The 15,266-nt window shown below is 39.2% G+C and overlaps 1 protein-coding gene across 1 annotated transcript in view; it reads right to left on the bottom strand.

The window, feature by feature from the left end:
- LOC124607042 (pentatricopeptide repeat-containing protein 1, mitochondrial) overlaps positions 1 to 9,498 on the bottom strand; it is a 73,316-nt gene extending 63,818 nt beyond the window's left edge. Inside the window, exons 1-4 of the mRNA XM_047139216.1 lie at positions 8,539 to 9,498; positions 8,310 to 8,450; positions 7,715 to 7,886; positions 7,115 to 7,263 (exon numbers count right to left, since the gene is read on the bottom strand). Of these exons, the coding sequence (XP_046995172.1) occupies positions 7,115 to 7,263; positions 7,715 to 7,886; positions 8,310 to 8,450; positions 8,539 to 8,910 (834 nt within the window). The 5' untranslated portion in view covers positions 8,911 to 9,498. The remainder of the gene's footprint in view (positions 1 to 7,114; positions 7,264 to 7,714; positions 7,887 to 8,309; positions 8,451 to 8,538) is intronic.
- Between the last annotated feature and the right edge of the window lie 5,768 nt (positions 9,499 to 15,266).

Genomic DNA, 15,266 nt, shown 5'->3' with positions numbered 1-15,266 from the left:
GCCAGATTCTCAGTTGATCCACATACTTGTCAATTATTCTCATTACTCACAGCATTTTGCTGATTCCTGTAAGAGTTTGAGCCATGTCTGCATCTGCACTTTAGAGATCACTGGCTGTCTTCGTGTTAGTTGTACATAAGTGATGTCTGTTCTTCTGAACACATCTGAAAGCCCAGACATCACGTGTATATTTACAGGGGGTCTAGTGTAATGTGGCTTGTGAAACATTGTGCAATTCAGTAATTCTCACTTAACAAACATTGTCCAAGGTTAAAAAATCCTACAACTGACCAGGTTGAAGTCCAGACCTTCGGATCCACAGTCAGGCACTTAACTGTAGAGCCACTGAGCTCATGTCATTCGTGCTACAGTATATTCTTACAACTTTCACCCTGTTTATTCAGCTTTGGGTCCTTTCACATCTAAGGAAAATAGGAAATTTGTAGATGCAAAATGTTTTGGGTCCAATGCTGAGACTGTAGCTTGTGTACAAGGGATCAACCTTTCCATAATTGTACTCTATGTCTGGAATATACTCACCGGAAATATGCTGTGCCAAGTGTGATGACCTGAGCAGGGACTTTTGTTAAAAAACTGGTGCATTATTGACCTCAATACATTCTTTCACTGGCAAGCCAAGAATATTTCACCTTGTATTACAATTACGCTTTGGCAGAATGTAGTACCCCCCTCACCAGAAAAAGAAATTTATTGAGTGCAAGAACATATATTAATGAGTACCTACCCATTAAGAAAACATTATCAGCTAGCTATACAGTATTTTGAACTAAGATGCATAATGAAATAGCAGATGTGTGACAAAACCAGAATCACAATCTTTTGGTGGGTGAGTTGCTGCAACAAAAATTACCCATAGAAATTCAGGAAATAGATCAGACCTCAAACAGACATTTAAAAATTGTACTACAGTCATCTCAAATTCACCTGAAATAGAGGGCAAGTCAAACACGAGCAAGTTCTCAGATTAGAAACAGAACATAATTAGTTGAAATTTTGTTAATGGAGATTGGAACACCAGAAACACTGGAGACTTGTGGATTATCTTGTCACATAACTTAACCCTATATCAAATAGTGATTCCATACCATTCTCTTTATTATGAGTTACTCCTTTCCAAGTGATTGTTGCTAGTTGGGTTTCAGGCAGCCAACATCTAGCTCATTATTAACATCTGCAAATACTGTTTGTAGAGGATTAACCATATAGCTAACAAAGTCTTTCTTATCCATTCATTAAAATAACACTAATAGTAATATGATACAGTAATTTTCAAAAGAATTCCTTGGAGAAATGTTTATTATTAAAAACAGCAATAATTTTCATCACAAGCAGTGGTGTTAGTCTGAATAGTGACTGTATTTCGATGCTAAGAAGATGCGTACTAGTTTTCCTTTGTGGGATGATAGCAATAACAGATGACAGCAAGCGACATGGCCAATTGCACTTGAGTTTCCAAACATTTGACATCATACTTCTGCATGAGAGCTACTAGAAATGAAATTTTACTTCAGTCAATAGCAAGCTAGGACATGAAATGGACCTTCATGGATGCTACAACCCCCACTGAAACTGTCATCTACAAACAGAAATGAAACACGTGTTTCTCCAAGAAAGTACTAGAAACAAGGCCCTCTATTATATTCATATATATTATCACGTGAGAAATGTCATACTACAAATGCAAACGATTCCCGGTTCAGCCATCTTTTCTTCTTCTCCTTTCTCTGATAATTAATCAGTTTCCAACCTTTGGCAGTGGTTGTGTATGTGGGAAAATAGAAAAATGTAACGTGAAAAAACTTCCACCTTGTTCCAGTTTGAAATGGGTCTCTGACCTAGTTTTCAGACTGGGTGAAGACAAGTGTACACATCCCTCAAGAACATAAGGCTTACATAAATCAAGAACTGTGGTGTCACTGCCAACTTCTGAGTTAACAACAGCATTACTTTCAATATATTACTCTGTAACTCCAGCCACTCTGTTTTCTACTGACACATGACCATTTCCTCAGGCACAATGTTGTCATATTGACAGGGTAAAACATTTTATCACACCTATTATCTTGCAAGCCTGACTACTTGCCCATTACATGATTCTTCTGAACCCTAGAAGCCCCTTCAATCCACAACGAAAAGGATTTTTTTATATGAAATGGACAATTTTCTCTGCCATGTATATACATCTGATAGTCGGGGCAATCAGAGATTCAGAGTACATTTCATCAACTGCATCAACTTTAATGTCTTCACTATCTCATTCAGCTATGTATTACAAGCAGTAGTTTCAAATGGAGGGTAATACCAGTGACAAAGCCAAGAGAAACATTTGTGCAGTGAATAGCATTCTGTTACTTGACCTCACCAAAATAAAATAAATGTCATTTAAAGATATGATCTGGAGTTACAACATTTCTTGTACTACACTCCTGGAAATTGAAATAAGAACACCGTGAATTCATTGTCCCAGGAAGGGGAAACTTTATTGACACATTCCTGGGGTCAGATACATCACATGATCACACTGACAGAACCACAGGCACATAGACACAGGCAACAGAGCATGCACAATGTCGGCACTAGTACAGTGTATATCCACCTTTCGCAGCAATGCAGGCTGCTATTCTCCCATGGAGACGATCGTAGAGATGCTGGATGTAGTCCTGTGGAACAGCTTGCCATGCCATTTCCACCTGGCGCCTCAGTTGGACCAGCGTTCGTGCTGGACGTGCAGACCGCGTGAGACGACGCTTCATCCAGTCCCAAACATGCTCAATGGGGGACAGATCCGCAGATCTTGCTGCCCAGGGTAGTTGACTTACACCTTCTAGAGCACGTTGGGTGGCACGGGATACATGCGGACGTGCATTGTCCTGTTGGAACAGCAAGTTCCCTTGCCGGTCTAGGAATGGTAGAACGATGGGTTCGATGACGGTTTGGATGTACCGTGCACTATTCAGTGTCCCCTCGACGATCACCAGTGGTGTACGGCCAGTGTAGGAGATCGCTCCCCACACCATGATGCCGGGTGTTGGCCCTGTGTGCCTCGGTCGTATGCAGTCCTGATTGTGGCGCTCACCTGCACGGCGCCAAACACGCATACGACCATCATTGGCACCAAGGCAGAAGCGACTCTCATCGCTGAAGACGACACGTCTCCATTCGTCCCTCCATTCACGCCTGTCGCGACACCACTGGAGGCGGGCTGCACGATGTTGGGGCGTGAGCGGAAGACGGCCTAACGGTGTGCGGGACTGTAGCCCAGCTTCATGGAGACGGTTGCGAATGGTTCTCGCCGATACCCCAGGAGCAACAGTGTCCCTAATTTGCTGGGAAGTGGCGGTGCGGTCCCCTACGGCACTGCGTAGGATCCTATGGTCTTGGCGTGCATCCGTGTGTCACTGCGGTCCGGTCCCAGGTCAACAGGCACGTGCACCTTCCGCCGACCACTGCCGACAACATCGATGTACTGTGGAGACCTCACGCCCCACGTGTTGAGCAATTCGGTGGTACGTCCACCCAGCCTCCCGCATGCCCACTATACGCCCTCGCTCTAAGTCCGTCAACTGCACATACGGTTCACGTCCACGCTGTCGCGGCATGCTACCAGTGTTAAAGACTGCGATGGAGCTCCGTATGCCACGGCAAACTGGCTGACACTGACGGCGGCGGTGCACAAATGCTGCGCAGCTAGCGCCATTCGACGGCCAACACCGCGGTTCCTGGTGTGTCCGCTGTGCCGTGCGTGTGATCATTGCTTGTACAGCCCTCTCGCAGTGTCCGGAGCAAGTATGGTGGGTCTGACACACCGGTGTCAATGTGTTCTTTTTTCCATTTCCAGGAGTGTATTTCATATTTAAAACATCATGGGCATTTTTATTATACTTCAGTTAAAATAGCTTTGTGATTGATGTATCAGGAGGCTGAGTGGTAGGGGACAGCCAAAAGCCAATCATAGCTCTTTCTCAAGAGCCTGCATTGTGTGTTCTGTGGGTATATGTAGAGCCTTGTCAAATGTGACTAGCAGCTCAATGGCAACAATGCTCCCTACTGTTGCAATCTGTCACTTACATTGTTATTTTAGCTTAAGTACAGACTAGATAGTGACCAACTGTTGTATCATTATTACTCACAAGGGAACCTCCCCATTGCACCTCCCTCAGATTTAGTTATAAGTTGGCACAGTGGATAGGCCTTGAAAAACTGAACACAGATCAATCGAGAAGACAGGAAGAAGTTGTGTGGAACTATGAAAAAAATTAGCAAAACATACAAACTGAGTAGTCCATGGGCAAGATACGCAACATCAAGGACAGTGTGAGCTCAGGAGCACCGTGATCCCATGGTTAGCGTGAGTAACTGTGGAATGAGAGGTCCTTGGTTCAAGTCTTCCCTCGAGTGAAAAGTTTAATTTTTTATTTTCAGACAATTATCAAAGTTCAGGCACTCACACATAACCAACTTCGCTCTCCAAAATTCCAGGACATGTTCAGATTTGCTTGGACATATGCAGGATTTGCCGATCTACACACGGAAAAATTTGAAAACGTTAAAAACATATGTTTTGACAGAGCACAGGGAAAACTGTGCGACTGTGAAACTGTTGCATTCCTTTGTTGCAGTTTATGTGACAAACTCTTATGTTTTCATCACTTTTTTGGGAGTGATTATCACATCCACAAGAAAACCTAAATTGGGCAAGGTAGAAGAATCTTTTTACCCATTCGCCAAGTGTACAAGTTAGGTGGGTCGACAACATATTCCTTTCATGTGACGCACATGCCATCACCAGTGTTGTATAGAATATATCAGACGTGTTTTCCTGTGGAGGAATCGGTTGACCTATGACCTTGCGATCAAATGTTTTCAGTTCCCATTGGAGAGGCATGTCCTTTTGTCTACTAATCGCACGGTTTTGTGGTATGGTCACAAAACACAGACACGAAACTTATTACAGTGAACAGAGATGTCAATGAACGAACAGACAGATCATAACTTTGCGAAAATAAAGAAAGTTAACTTTTCGTTTGAGGGAAGACTTGAACCAAGGACCTCTTGTTCTGCAGCTGTGCACGCTAACCACAGGACCACAGCGCTCCTAAGCTCACACTATCCTTGATGTTGCCTATCTTGCACATGGACTACTCAGTTTGTATATTTTGCTTATTTTTTTCATAGTTCCACACAACTTCTTCCTGTTTTCTTGATTGATCTGTGTCCAGTTTTTCAAGGTCTATCCACTGTGCCAACTTATAACTAAATCTGAGGGAGGTGCGATGGAGAGGTTCCCTTGTCAGGTACATTTTTTGCTTAGAGCACAAACAACATGCCTGTTGCCCTTTAAGTGAGGAATACATGATCAGAAAATGGCTACATAATATGTTTAAAAAAGGTCACTACCACTTCTGCCAGCTTAACTTCATATAGTGACTAAAACTAAGAATCTTGAAAAATTTCCACAACTGGAATAGTAGACTAATAAAAGCGTCAATGGCTCATTTATCATCTAATTTAACAAATTAGATACTATTATAACACACACTTTTATTGTCATTGCAATGATGAAAATGCTGGTTTGAGGAATGCACATAATTTGCAAAATGGCTGTACCAGTATTATCTGATCCTTAATGTGCCTTGTCATTTGACTATATCAATGAACACACTTAACTCATATGTTTGCATCACTATTTCAATAACACAGAGAAAAGAGAAGCAGCTGTATTAACATCAAGAGCTCAGATAGAAAACTATTCCCAAGCAATGAAGGGAAAGCTGGAAGACTCAAGCAGTATGTAGAGGGTCTATACAAGGGAGGTGAACTTGCCAGCAATATTATGGAAACAGAAGAGGGCACAGATGAAGATGAGGTGGGAGACATGATACTCTGAGAAGAATCAGACACAGCATTGAAACACCTAAGTCGAAACAAGGCCCTGGGAGTAGACAACATTCCATCAGAGCTACTGACAACCTTGGGAGAACCATACATCGTAATTCTTCCAGCTGATGGACAAGATGTATGAGACTTGCGAAATACCCACAGACTTCAAGATCAATAAAATAATTCCAATTACACAAAAAGCAAGTGTCGACAGATGTGAATATTAGTGAACTATCAGTTTAATAAGTCATGGTTGCAAAATACTATTACAAATTCTTTACAGAAGAATGGAAAAACTGGTAGAAGCTGAACTTAGAGAAGATCAGTTTGAATTCCGGAGAAATCTACGAACATGTGAGGGAAAACTGACCCTTGCATTTCTCTCAGAATATAGGTTAAGGAAAGGCAAACCTAGGTTTATAGCATTTGTAGACTTACAAAGTTTTTGATAATGTTGACTGGAATACTCTCTTCAAAACTATGAAGGTGGCAGGGGTGAAGGCTATTTACAGCTTGTACAGTAACCTGTCCCCAATGTTATTCAATCTGTACAATTAGCAAGTACTAAAGGAAACCAAAGAAATTTAGAGACAGAAAAAAAGCTTAAAGGTTTGCTGAAGATATTGTAATTCTGTCAGACAGGGAAAGAACTTGGAAGAGCAGTCTAAAGGAATGGATGGTGTCTTTAAAGGATGATATAAGATGAATGTTAACAAAATCACAACAATGATAATAGAATATAGATGAATTAAATGAGGTGATGTTGAGGGAACTAGATTAGAAAATGAGACACTTAAAGTAGTAGATGAGTTTACCTGTTTGGGTGGAAAATAATTATTTTGATGGCTGACGTAGAGAAGATACAAAATGTAGATTGGCAATGGCAAGAAAAGCATTTCTGAAGAAGGGGAATTTGTTAGCATCGAATATATAGAGTTAACTGTCAGGAAGTCTTTTCTGAAAGTATTTGTATGGAGTGTACCCATGTATGGAAGTGGAACTTGGGCAATAAACAGTTTAGACAAGAACAGAATAGAAGCTTTTGAAATGTGGTGCTACAGAAGAATGCTGAAGATTACATGGAGGCGACCCGTACTGAACAGAATTGGGGACAAGAGAAATTTGTTGCACAACCTGACTAGAAGGAGGACATATTCTATATGTCACTAGGTCTAGCAAATTACCACTATTGGCACTTAGTATTAACACTTACCAAAATAGCATGATGAAATCCAGCATTTTTATCAGAAATGCAAGCTTGGAGAAGATTGTTAAAAGTGTCTTCTTTTACTGCGTACTGCTTATCAGTCATTTCATCAAAAATACTGAGTGCTGTGATAAGATCGCCGCAGCGTCCAAATGCTACATGGGCATGAATTTTAAATTATTGAAAATGTGTTTGTTACGAAACAGTTTTTTAAAAGTGAATATAACCTACAAATGGTAAAAGTTATGTATTGGACCCCCTCTTGCGCTTTTCAATATGTATAATATATGTATTTCAATATGTACACATTAGGCTTCGCTACCAATCAACTTTTCTGTGCTCACATTCTTTAGCCTTGTTAACTCACAAATAAAAAGCACCTTCCAACCCAACATAAACCTTGGACTGCACTAAAAATCAGTTTCCCCATTGCAACAAAGATTTCTGGGATGGTCCAATATGTAACTGTAACCCTAAGAATATCTGAAGTAATAATTTACAGAATATTTATATAATGCCTAATGATTACTGTAAATGATGTTATCTTCCTTGCTCCTTCTATTGACTACCATGAAGTCACTTTCTGTTGAGTGAGACTTAACAAACCTTTAATCATTGCATGATAATTCAGGATATTTGGCTGGACACCCTTCTCTAGCATCAACTGACGCAAGTTAGTTGAACGTTTCAGACTGTCTTTGGGGAATGGGCTATTTGCACATGCATTGAAGAGAGAGGTATACACAGGCGCGGTCACCTTAAGTCCCCGCTTTTTCATCTGAAATCACAAAGAGATTTTATAATTGAATCTGCTCCTCAGAAATGATATGCAAAGGTGATATAAAAAGAGAAGAGTATAGTATGACTTCATAAATATAAAACTATAATTACGTTTGTCAAAATCAAATGTAACTCTTGTTCTGAGATTCATATCAGAAGCCTAAACAAATTATTTGTCCTAAAGAAATATTTTTCTAGGCAAAATATTTCTTCAGGGAGATTCTTTATTGTAGTGTATGACAAGATATTTCCAATTGGATAGGTAGAACTCTGGAAGGAGTTGCCACAAATGTTTTTTTTTCTGTTAGGTGTACTGGTCATTATAAATGTCATTACCACAATTACTGGAAATAGGCTACTCGTTCCTCTTAATATTTATGTGGATATAAAGAAATAGCTATGAAATTACACAAATACATACTTGGTTATACAGATGAAATGCTTTCTTCGAATAACCAGCATGTGCACAAGCTGCAATAAGTACAGTGTAAATGTAGTACTCAGGCTTGACGTTATCTTCTTTCAACATTTTTGTTTCCAAGACACTAATGGCTTCTATTAGCTGTAAAATAAAAGAAAATGCATCAAACTACCATACCTTTTTAAGGTAGTATCAACACAGTTAAGAACAAGTATCACAGTTTGCTAACATTTCGTTGCTCAACATATTGCTGTATAAGATTAAGGTAATACTTCTGACTTCTGCGCCGAGGAATAATTTTAATACTGTCAAATCTGCCACCCTCTTCGACATCTGTTGTGGCGTCTTGCTGTAGAACGTTCTCGAGGTCTGCAGATAATGTTCCAAATGTGTCCGGATCATCTACAACTCTTAGTGACCGTTTGTAAGGAGTCGTTTTACTCTTCATCCGTGCACTTGATTCCGTATCTTCAAAACGCAGTCCATTATTATTAATTGAATGTGTTGCTGGGCTACACAACCTTTTCAAAACGCTGAATCTGCGTCCGTCGTTGATCAGCATTGTTTCTATCAAACGTTTACCCAATGAAACGCAAGCCATATTTACAACTGAATACAATGAAACACTCAGCACAGAGCAGAAATCTAAATTTCACTTATCACCTCATCACAACACATCCAAGACACTCAACCCAGATCAAAACAAAGCGCTTGTTATTGTTTACATTCTACGTCACTGCAGCCAACTTAAATTCTGTAACAAACGAGTTCTTGCGCTGGATATAGCAAACAGTTCGATAATTTGTCTCCATTCTTATACACAGAATAGAGATTAGAGACAAGAGCCAGTCCACATCAGTCTGTGTAGACAGATGCAATAAATCATCGAACTTCACCGCAGTAAAGCCGGGTTCCCACACGCAATTAGAGTGTTGCCGTAGTGGTATCTGCAGCGGCACTCCAGTAATACATCAGATGATCAGCAGCTTCGTGCGTCATCGCACACATTTCATCACGTCATCGATTGAACATGAGGCCACTTTCAGAGACGCGAAGGATCCCATACATCTCCCCAGGACAGGCCGTACCGTCCGCCCGACGCACAGGAAAACACCGCGGACGCCTTGAACGTCACAAGATGATCGAAGCTGTCTTCTGACAATTCTCTCCCGCACAACAGCCTCCCAGTACTTTTTTTTATCGTTGGGTTTGGTCATGGCGGACGTTACATGATATCCGGTCAAGGTAGTTTGTTGATCCTTCCACTCAGTTTTTTTTTTTTTTTTTTTATTAGAGAGACGAACCAGCTTTCTGACCGAACACGCTGAGCTACCGTGCCGGCTGTACATTGGATTACAGGAGCACGCCACAACTCCCAGTTGCACATGTGAACAAAGAGTTTCCAGTGGCGACACTCAAGTGTTGCAACTTTTTTCGTGCCTCACCAAGTTCATCTTGGTTGTACTTAGTGACGGCTCTAGCCTTCCCCCATAAGTGAATAGGATCATTTTACTGCATCTGGTGGCTATATTTCGAAAGACTAGCATTCTACCGCAGTTATCGTGGAGTAACTGCTGCTGTACTCCACTCGATTTCAGTGTGTTTTCATTTGATTAGTGAAAAAAGCGAAAACAGTGGTCGACAGGCACACTTTCGCTGCTTCTGGTTCTACAAGAATAACAATCTAGCATTACTGTTAAATTTTTTGTAGCAGTGTGCGTTTGTGTGTGTGTACTCACAATTTTTGCAAACGAATTACATAACCCACAATCTTCACAGGTTTTTGGATGAATGAATAAACTTCATATATACTAGTACCCAAACGAGCGAGTCTATATAAATCCCATGGTTTGTGAGACCAAGTACTGTGAGAAATAGGCCCTGAGTGTGATGTGGCAGCTGTTAAACTAAAAATTGGAGTTATTCGAAATGCCTACATTAACGATCATAATAAGGTTCTAAAATCTTGGAAGAGTGGTGCCTCTGCAGAAATTTACAAGCAAACTCTCGGTTGGTTTGCTATAGTAGACAACATTTCTTTTGTACATATTTTTATGGCCCATATTTTCGGATCCAACATTTGTGTTTCATCTGCCTTGTATTTAACTCTTGTCACAGCTCCAACGCCAAAACCTGCAGTATAACATTAACACTCATTCAATTGATTTCCGTTGACACGATACTGAATGCTGTGCCACTACATAGAATTTGCGGTGTTCTGCGTGAATGGTATCTCACTGTACCACTGCAGAATGCAACGAACTCATCACACAGTCTGTGTGAACCTGGCCTTAAGACCAATTTCCACATGCAACTAAAATGATGGCACATCATGTCATATGACGACTGATAAAGCATTGGTGCCATATGCTGCTCTTTCCACTGGCTCCTGTTAAAACTATAGATGCACAGCTTTCAATACTATCTATTGTCAACTGAGTTTATTTGAACAGACACTGATGTTGTCATTCAGGTTCTGGCATTAGAAATGAACCTAGAATCAAATAAGGAGAAAAGAGAACATACTTGTTGGATTTGGAAGTGGGCTTTGTGCAGAAATAACGCAGGGGCATTAAAAACGCTGATAAACGAAGTAGTATTGATAAACAAAAAACCATTCTTAAGCCACTTTCGGAAAACAAAAGTAAATTTCGAGCAACTGTTTATCTGCATATCGAGCTGAACTTAAAAAAATTCCAATACATTAGAGATGCAGTATTTGGTCGAGTGAAACTACAAATGACGCTTTGAAATTTGACATCTGGCGATTACCTGTCATCTCTCCAATATTTATATCGTATCCTCAACTCTAGAGTTGCAGTATTCTTGTGTGATGTGTTGAATGCTATTTACAACTCGCACCACACACCAGTTAAATTCGGCAAAACATTAAAGCCACTCTATACCGAATTTTGGAGTTATACTTAGCGAAAATGCGCTAAAAGACACTGTAGTATACAGGGTGATCGGAAATTCCCGTTACAGACTTCGGGGGCTTGCTGAGGGGAGTGACTGCACAGTATTTTGAATAGGAAACCATGTCCAGAAACATACAATTTCCATTCTTCCATTGTTTCAGTTTAGATATTTAATTGATCCACTTATGCTTGAGGAACTGAATTAACTATGACATATTACCACTATTAGGGAAAGGAAACGTAATGAAACATCCATTTTTCACTTAAGCACATTTGTTTGTATTAACACTTAAACATTACATGTTTCCATTATTTCAAAACAAAGAAGAGCCCAACTCACTATATGTACAGAACATAATGTTTAAGTGTTAATACAAACAAATGTGCTTAAATGATAAATGTATGTTTTGTTATGTTTCCTTTCGAATTGTTCGCCAGTAATTGTACTGTGTCACACTTATTTCAATTCCTTATGTGGATGTGCATAAGATAAACGTCTGAATTGTAACTGACATGGAACGGAAGTAGTATGTTTCTGGACATGGGTTTCTATTCAAAATATAATGTACTCATCCCACTCTACAGGTCCTGGTAGTTCGTAATGGAAATTTCTAAACACCCTGTAGTTGGTTCCCTTTATTAAGAGCTGCAGTCAGTTTGAATTTTCACTGCTACCAGAAACCTTCTTACTTCTTTTCTCAAATCCACTGGGCAAGTGTTTAAGAGCTCCAGACTCCAGACATATATGTGAAGATATAACAGGTACTTTATCTTCAGATAAAACTGATGATTTCCCTTGTCCACATGTTAATCCCAGTATAATGCGACATGGATCAGGAGAACTCGAATTTACTCGTATATCCTGCTGTGAAGTGGCTAACATTATAAAATCCCTAGAAAATCTTAAATATGTAGGTTGGGATGAAACTCCAAGAAAAATAGTAAAACCAGAGTGTGATAATGTTGCACCCCAACTCTGCCACATAATAAATCAATCGTTTAATGTGGGCTCCTTTCCAGACAAGCTGAAATATGCGGAAGTTCGACCAATCCACAAAAAGGGCAGACAAGAGAAAATAGGAAATTTTCGCTCAATATCAATACTAACATTTTTTTCTAAAGCATTTGAGCGAAATGTGTGTAACTAATTAGAAAAATGTAAGAAAAGTTAACATTATTCTTAATAATCAATGTGGGATTAGGAAGGAAAAAGTGCTGTGCATGCAATTAATGAGCTAAACACTAAAATAATCAAATGCTTCGATAACAAGGAGTGCATATCTGGACTTCTGTACCTTCACTAAAGCATTTGATATGGTACACTATAAGCAGCTGCTCCTCAAACTACCTTCTTATGGCTTCTATAAATATCTTTAACTTGGTTCTCATTCTACCTCACAAATAGAAAACACAGGATATTTATAGAACATAAGAATGAGAAAGCCTGCTCTAGTTGCAAGGAAATACAGGCAAGAGTAACCCAGGGCTCTATACTAGGCCCGTTTCTGTTTCTGTATTATATAAGTGATATGTCAGGTTAGGAAATTTCAGATACGATTTTGTATGCAGATGACTCAACAGCAATAGTCGGCTGTAAAAACACTGAAGAATTAGCACAGAAAACGAAACAAATTCTTCAAGAACTATAAAATTGGTTAAATAATAATGCTATGAAACAAAACCTAACAAAAACACAAACTGCATATTTCAGGACCAAAAAGACTGTTGAATATATAACTTAGTTAAGTTATAAAGCCAGAGAACTGATCACTGCAGGATCTGGTAAATTTCTTGGAGTGACTATAAACGAAAACTTGTCATGGGATGATCATATGGACTGCTCACTGAAGTAGTTAAATGGTTCTGTTTATGCATTGAGGTTTCTAAATAAAGCAACTGAGTTAGCTGTTAAGAAAATTGTGTACCATTCATATTTTATACCAGTTGTAAGATATGGCATAATTTTTTTGGGTGCTGAAGAATGAAACCTTCCAGAGTAGTCAAGCTATAGAAAAAAATTATCAGGGCTATGACTGGAACAAACAATACACAATCATACAAACCTTTATTCACAAGTTTTGAATTACTGACAATTCCTCCTATGTTTATATATGAAAAACTTCTCTCTGAGCTAAAAGAGCTAACATTTTGTCGAAGTAAATTCGTTCTCACTTGCTTATGAAACAAGGGATAAACAAGACTACATGTTACTTTGCCACAGACTTACATTATTTGAGAATACTCCATATTAGATGGCTTTCAGTCCCACAACTAGCAATAAAATGAGGCCAAAGTTCAAGAACTGGAAGCTAAAACCCACAGGAGCAAACATGGAAAAACTTTTAAAAAGCAAATGTTACTACAGAGTGGATGATTTTATAAATAAGGAAGACAAGTAGGAGATATTAAATTTGGTTTGTTTTCTGTTTTTTTCTGCATCATGCTATATGTGTATGTGTATGTCCTCTTTTAATGAAGAGACTAGTTCCCTTTTTATGGAGGTATGTGTTCTTTTTAAGTAAGTCCATATTTATAAACAACAGAAAAAGTGTGAAAAATATTTGAAAAGAAAAAATTTAAACCATTGCGGAAAATTTTAAGAAACAGGAGAAATGTAACATGTATTTATCTTTTTACCTTGTAATGTGCTTCTGGGTGCGTGTAAATGCTTTCTTTTAATGTATCTTGATATTTGTTGATATGTTATCATACCTACTGGAATACTTAGATTTTATGGTGGATGCTACTTCTTTGGGAGACGTGAGTGTCATTTCCATTTTACTGAAGTTATTTTTAAAGACCGGTCTCAGATAAACCATTGCACTGTTCACCAAATCTGATAACCCCAAGCTGACAGTAACAGAAATGAAGAACTTGTTTAAGAGGTTTGTAACTACATGCATTTGTTACCAAAGTCTCATTTATTTTTCGAGCTATCTGTCCCTCTTTCTGTTTGGTCCCACCTGTCTTTGTCTTCACTATATCCCATACAGTTTTTATTTTGTTGCCTGATGTAATTATCTTTTTCTCTTAATAAAGCTGCTTCGTTTTCTGGATTACTTGCTTCAATATTTTGCAGTATTCTTTAGAATACATTAAAATTCTAACCTCAGAGCCGTTCCTAAATAATAGATACTTAAGATACTTTTTGTCCTACACATGATATCTTTATTCCTTGTGTTACCGACGATTTACTTTTTGACTTCTGTGTAATTTGAGTTACCTTTAGGGAAAACAATTTTCAAAAGAGGAGGTAACTTTGTTAATGAATGCTTTGTATTTTACATTCGAGTCAGAAGTATTTTAAACATCTAACCAGTTAATGTCCTTGAGTAATCTCCTGAAATTTTCAGTTTTTTACTTATTTATTACCCTCCTGTACTCAGATTTAATAGGTTTTTTATCCTGACGAGTTTCAACATTTAACACAAGATGCTGCATGTCATGATCAGATATCGCATTTACTATTTGTTTTGGTATATGACTTTTTGCCCTATATTTGTGGCTCTGAGCACTATGGGACTTAACTGCTGTGGCCATCAGTCCCCTAGAACTTAGAACAACTTAAACCTAACTGACCTAAGGACATCACGCACATCCATGCCCGAGGCAGGATTCGAACCTGCGACCGTAGCGGTCACGTGGTTCCAGACCCTAGATTTGTCTTCAAAGATATTATCAATAGCAGTCCCAGAGCATTTACATATCCTAGTGGGTCGATATGTGTGCATGTTGTGGTTGACGCATCTGTGCTCTCTGTACTGAACTTGCCTCACTCCACTTACTTGTCGCTGGTGTGAATGTGCCGGGAGTGCTGCACTGCTTGGAGGGAGCAGCTAGAACACATCTGCTGTTATGTCTCAGCCGACAAGGTACTTCTGGCGTGCAGTTCAAGGATGCTACCACACCTCTCTGTATGTCGAGCATGGACACTGTTTGCAGTGCTAAACCAGTCCTTTGCTACTTCAACACAGTTACTCTCAGTGGTCCTCGAGTTTCGTTAGTAACCTATTTCAAGTAAACATACTCTTTGAATATG

The sequence above is a fragment of the Schistocerca americana genome, chromosome 3, assembly GCF_021461395.2.
Source record: "Schistocerca americana isolate TAMUIC-IGC-003095 chromosome 3, iqSchAmer2.1, whole genome shotgun sequence".
Taxonomy (NCBI): Eukaryota; Metazoa; Arthropoda; class Insecta; order Orthoptera; family Acrididae; genus Schistocerca; species Schistocerca americana.
This window is presented reverse-complemented; position numbering and strand designations above follow the sequence as displayed.